This window comes from Morone saxatilis, unplaced genomic scaffold (assembly GCF_004916995.1).
Source record: "Morone saxatilis isolate NCDOM2014 unplaced genomic scaffold, NCSU_SB_2.0 Contig2, whole genome shotgun sequence".
Lineage (NCBI taxonomy): Eukaryota > Metazoa > Chordata > Actinopteri > Moronidae > Morone > Morone saxatilis.
The window spans coordinates 13,477,803-13,483,680 of NW_023339762.1; the positions used below are offsets into that span (position 1 = coordinate 13,477,803).

General features: G+C 38.8%; 1 protein-coding gene across 1 annotated transcript; it reads right to left on the bottom strand.

The window, feature by feature from the left end:
- Positions 1 to 752: 752 nt before the first annotated feature.
- Positions 753 to 5,452, bottom strand: lmo2 (LIM domain only 2 (rhombotin-like 1)). The gene is made up of 3 exons (XM_035664744.1): positions 4,860 to 5,452; positions 3,370 to 3,585; positions 753 to 1,923 (listed from the first exon to the last, which is right to left on the bottom strand). Exons 1-3 carry the CDS (start codon positions 4,898 to 4,900, stop codon positions 1,698 to 1,700), a joined length of 483 nt encoding a protein of 160 aa, XP_035520637.1. The 5' UTR covers positions 4,901 to 5,452; the 3' UTR covers positions 753 to 1,697.
- Between the last annotated feature and the right edge of the window lie 426 nt (positions 5,453 to 5,878).

A 5,878-nucleotide genomic window follows, 5' to 3' on the forward strand; every position in this document is an offset into this window, starting at 1 on the left:
TAACACATATATGTTATGGCCACATTTTAGACTAGTTCAATGAAAAAAGATGTGTGTAGATTTGGAAGTAAAGCAATTTATTGATTTATATAATGCTACCTTTTGACAGGCTATTTCTAGTCAATGTTTTCCTAATGTGCAACAAAAATGTAATGTTTTTTTATTTCGAATATAATCGGGGGGCTTTTCCAAGCAAATATTGATATATGTGAACGTTTGTGATTAAATCAGCTTGTATTTCTGCCACCATCTGGGCACCCCATGAATATTTCTCTAGATCCACCCTGCTCTTAAAGGTTATAGCCGGGTCCCAATTTCATGTACACTCATTTTATAGTGTATATGCTGTGTGATAATCTTTATAGTTTGTTGTAGTTCTGCAGTTAGTGTACAAGAAATCAACATATTTTACTTTATACTGACAGGAGATTATACAATCAAACTGCAACCGTTCAATACAACCACCAGTTAACGAAAGAAATTTAATAGTAATTTTTGTTTTTGTGTTCCTGGAGCTGTTTCACCACCATCCACAAATAGACATGAAAAGTTCCTCATTTCTGTTTTGCACTGTCCCTGAACAGCACACTCAAAACTCAGGGTTGTTTTAGTGCTTCAACCCTGCTTAGACCTGATATGTTATGTGGATTTGGGACACAGTTTGTGTGTTATTGGTTGTCAAAATTATTACTTTGAATGCATGGATTTCAGGTTTCTTTGTAGTTTCCCAGAAAGACACTCACACCAAAAGATCAATGTTTCTCTAAATTGCAATTTATTTAATAAACTGACAAGTAAATATCCAAAAAGACTTGGGTGCATGTCTAGAGAGTTGTAACAGTTACAAAAGTCAGTAAAATTAGTATTGCATGGGTTCCCTCGTCACTAGAGGGCGCCACCAGTTCAACCTGGCAATACAGTACAATCATTCTGATCAGGACTTTGCAAAATGGACATTGTATTCCATTCATAATATTAAAGTCAGGTTATGTCTTATTTTACAGGTCTGTAATTCCCTCCTCAAGTCTTAATGATGTTATATTAGTCAAATAGAAAATAGAAACAGCGTTCAAGTCTTCAGCCAGTGCAGCAGGTAAGCTGAACATGCAATGATGATTTTTGTCCACAGGCAAGCTTACTATTCAACATGTGGGGAATTAAGCTTTCAATCATGAATGAATAATATGAATATATTTACTTGTGTTTAAATTGAGCAGTTCCTTATAATTATTACCAAATTACAAAGTTCTTCTCAGGAAATTACAGACCCATAAAATATAACGTACTGAAATTTTTATTGAACATTTCAGACCAGACTGAGGTGATGCAACAGTGTTTGACTACAAGAAACTTGAAAAAAGATTTTTGTTCATTGCTGAAGTTCAAAAATCCCAGTGTGTATAACAAACAACTATTATTGCATTCTTAAGTATTTTCAGTGTTTAAGTATTTTTTGCTTTTAAGAATGAAGCCTTAGATGAAAAGGTTTCTGTTATTGCTGGTGCAGTCTCCATTAATCTCCAGTAGTAGGAGCAGATGTAGCCTTTGCTGTTGTGTTAAAATGATTCCATGTAAATGTCAGAGGCATGATAAAGCCTGCACACACTACCAATAGTCTGTTTATCAATGATTCATTCCCTTTAGAGCCAGTGGGAAAAGGCAGGGTGACACTCCTTCGTCTTGAACAAGAGATTCTGCTAAACCATGTTGTTGTTGTTGACTTTGGTCCACTCAAAGATGTCCTGCTCGCACACAATGTCTGAGTTGATGAGCAGGTAGCGGTCACCCACGCAGAAGTGCTTCTGGCAGGCGGCACATTTGAAGCACTCCAGATGGTACACCTTGTCGCGCACTCGCATCGTCATCTCAAACGCCCGAATCCTCTTCTCACAGGACGCACAGAGACCATCCTGACCGAAAAGCCTGAGTGGATGAGAAGATAACAACATAATACTGAGAGGATGGAAAACATTCTGCCGTTTTTTGATAACATGGAACTTAAATTCCTCAAGCAGATTTAACTACAGAGGATCTTTTCCCCTGAACATGGCTGGATTGACTTGGATGGACACCCCAGAGTGGCACTGTGCATCGTGCATGTACCAACCAGGCCTTCTTTGCTGGAATATTATTTCTGAGGTCCAGTTTGTGGGAACTTCATTAAACACAACTTTATTTAGGACTAAATAAAATAGGCACAATATTAATTCAAATAATTAATAGCTTTACATTTTGAGACAGAGCCCCTTTATAGGACAGGGCCCCAGGATTAAGCTAAAATGCTTAATCCCTCTGTGGAAATTGAACTTTAGGTTTACCAAAACCCACTGAAATTCGGTATTCCAGCCTCTCCCTGACACATAAACAACATGTGCTCCCTGAATCCAACTCCAGCATAAACTGTTCATGTGAATCCTCACTACTCATCTGCCATCTGAAGAAGGAAAATCCACATTCGGGGCGAAATTGTTTCCCCATGTCCCTTTTAAGTATAAAATGCACTCTGCAAACAATCCACCATGTGAAAAGTGGTGTTTGTCAAAAATATGTGTGTGATTTTGAGTGTTTCCAACACTTCTTCAAAGGATAAGACTGGCAATAGTCCATATTTCTGTTTTTTTCAACAAACCCATGAAAAGACCAATAACTGATGTCTTAGTCCACCTCTCAATATTGTCTGACTTCTCTATCCTTCTCTACTTGAGCTCATTTGCATTTCCAGGATGTCTTAGTTAAGTATATATAGTTTAATTTAAAGGACCAGTGAGTAGGATTCAGTGGCATCTAGCGATCAAGTTGCAGTTTGCAATCATTTCAATACAGCTAAGCCTTCTGAGTGTGTAAGAAAAACTATGGTGTCCATGAGAAACACAACTGTTCTGGGCCACTGTAGAAACATGGGGGTTTAACATGGCGGACTCCGTGGAAAAGGAACCGCTCCCTCTGTAGATAAAAACAGCTCATTCTAAGGTAATGAAAATAAAATGACTCTGAATAATGAATATTATATATTATAATATTATATAATAGAGCCTCCTAAATGTTACAGACTGGACTTTTAAGAAAAGGATTAATCATTTCCTAAAACGGCTGTTTTACTCAAGCCAGTATAAACACTGCACTTGTTGGGGGGTTTTCAGCTGCAGATGAACACATTTTGTGTGCCGTAAAATAAACTATAGACATACGGTATATTTGTTGATCTTTTCATTCATTTTGATGACAATAGGACAAATATAGAATATCATCAGTCCTTTCCTTTAATCTCTTTGACTCTGTTATGACACATGATTGTTAACCAGTAGGCTAGCTCGTGATTACACAAATAAACAAACTTGACTAAATCATGATGTTATGACATACACCAACCTGAGGTAATCTCTCCGACATAATTTTCTTCCCAGCTTGTAGTAGAGCCGGCGGCCCACCTCCCCGAGTCGGCAGCCACACAAGTCGCAGCTCAGGCAGTCCTCGTGCCAGTACTGCTCGATGGCCTTTAGGAAGAATCTGTCACCGATGCTCTGCTGACACCCACCGCATGTGAGCAAAGACGGTGGCATCTGAAGGACCTCGTCCACCGGCTCCCTAGAAGACAAACAAGACTGGTTAGATGATCAAATAGTCCAGGGCTGCATCATATGATTCTTACTCATTTGGTCAATAAAAATACAAATATTGAAAAATGCATAGCACAATTTCCTGAAGCCCAAAGTGACGTCTTTATATTGCTTATTTTGTCCAACACTTACAAACCCAAAGGTTTTCAGTTTCCTGTCATGTAAAAGAAAAACAGCAGCTCCTTACTGAGAAGCAGAAACTGGGGAATTTTGGCAATCATGCTTAAATAATTTAATTACTTAATTACTACTTAAATTATGAATGGATTATTAAAAAAGATGCAGATTACTTTTCTGTGGTCAACTAATTTAAAATTCAACTAATTGTTTCAGCTCTAAAATGTTCATTTAATTACCTTGTTATCTATAAAATGACTGAAAAACGTTTGTCCAGATTTTTAAAAACAACAGAGTATAAAGCCCAGACTTCATAAATGATCTAGCACTGCCCCTTTGTTGGTCCTCTGATATTTATGTCCATCTTGAGTTACTTGCACAATTGCAATGTGAGGCTGTCCACTTGAGGGAGCCATTGGATATTGTTAAATACAGAATACTGAAACCACAAAACAAATGCTAGTTTATTAACACCTTTTATTTCCCCTTAGGAGACTTTATGGCTGTTTAAATCATCTTATTCCACACTGTCTGTCACCAGCCTATATACTCTGTATCCAACTCTTCACTGAAACTATATGTAGGTTAGTGAACCCAGAAAAACCCCTTCATGTTTTTGTATGGCTACACTATTCATCAAATTTAAATATAATAACTATAATGTAAGTCCTCTTATACACATTTCCCCAAAGTCAGCCCACCAAACTTTAAAATACAGTTATACGGTTTTGAATAATGATTGGCTTGAGTTTGTCATTTCTGGACCACCTCTTCTTCTTTTAGGGGATAAAAGGTCTATATATCTATCTATATATGTGTATTCTTATATATCTTACATTTTGGACTCTCCACTTGTTGTTGAAAAACACTGCGCTTTTTCTTTCCAGGAGCTATTTTTACTCTCTCTTTACACACACATAACAATCTGCTCTTGGACATGGATTTGATTATTTTTTCTTGCCTAACAGCGGGAGACGCCTGATCTCATGCTATCAGCCATCTGCAGTTACTGCACGTCAGATAGTTTGGCTGTCACAATAATGATGCGTCCATGAAGGTCTTTTTTTTTCAGAAAATATTATTCATGAAATATTATTAATGCCAGTGTATGCAAAAACTACTTACTCGTTGGCTTCCAGCGTCTTCCTCTCTATAGTGGATGTCATTTCTGACTTATGATGTCCAGCCTGATCCAGATGAGTCCACAGCCGGCTACCTGTGAAGCCTGCGGGCAGACTGAAGCCAAGACGCGCTGCACCTGCTCCCACAGCCTCCGTTACACCCCGGGTTAGGCTGTTTTGTGTGTTGAATTAACAGGCAACTGAGTCCCGTGGAAATGGCCGCAAGACAAGAAAATTTCGCTCTAAGCAGCTAAGCAATGATGGAGGACACTGTCATCATTTCCTGAGCCAATAACCCGCGGTGACACTTCCATGTCATCTCAAGTATATTTAATCATCCTGCAGCGACTTTGAGTTGAACAGTCCCGTTATTTAAAAATAAAAAACACCACCAATCCGGTCAAACGATCACTTGCGTGGATCTCCGTGTCCGTGCGTCTTTTCCAGTGAGCGGGCTGCAGACGCGCTCCTCCCCGTGAAGCCTCCGTTACTGTGCGGCAGCAGCATCGTGTTTAAATACGTCGGGCCCCCCTCGGTCTGTGCTTTCGTTTCCCTCTTCCTGCTCACGACTGTTTGACAATGGGGGGAAATCGGTCTTAAAGAGACAGCTAAACACTGCGCAGGCTGCTCTGTCAGGCGTGGAGTTAGGTCGTGACTAATGAGTTCATTATATGCTTTGCTTCACCAAAGTGCCGGTAGGACAAAAGATAAAGAGCGGCGTGGTATAATCAGTACAGTCCTTGTGTATTCTCTCGGTCATTAGACTGTGTCTCATTACTTCCCTTATGAAAAAAAGGATCTATGAAATATGTTGAAAAACAACTTAAATAGGCTACAGAGTTTTTGGTACCACTTTCTAATAAGGAACCCTTCATTTGTAAGTGGTAACTACTTTATTAATGGTTAATAAATCCTTTACTAATGTTTTATTGATCAGTTATTGGCACAAATTTTGGGTTGATAAGTTATGAAACAGTTATTAACAGTGGTGGAAAGTAGGCCCAACTATTAGCCTACAAAGAC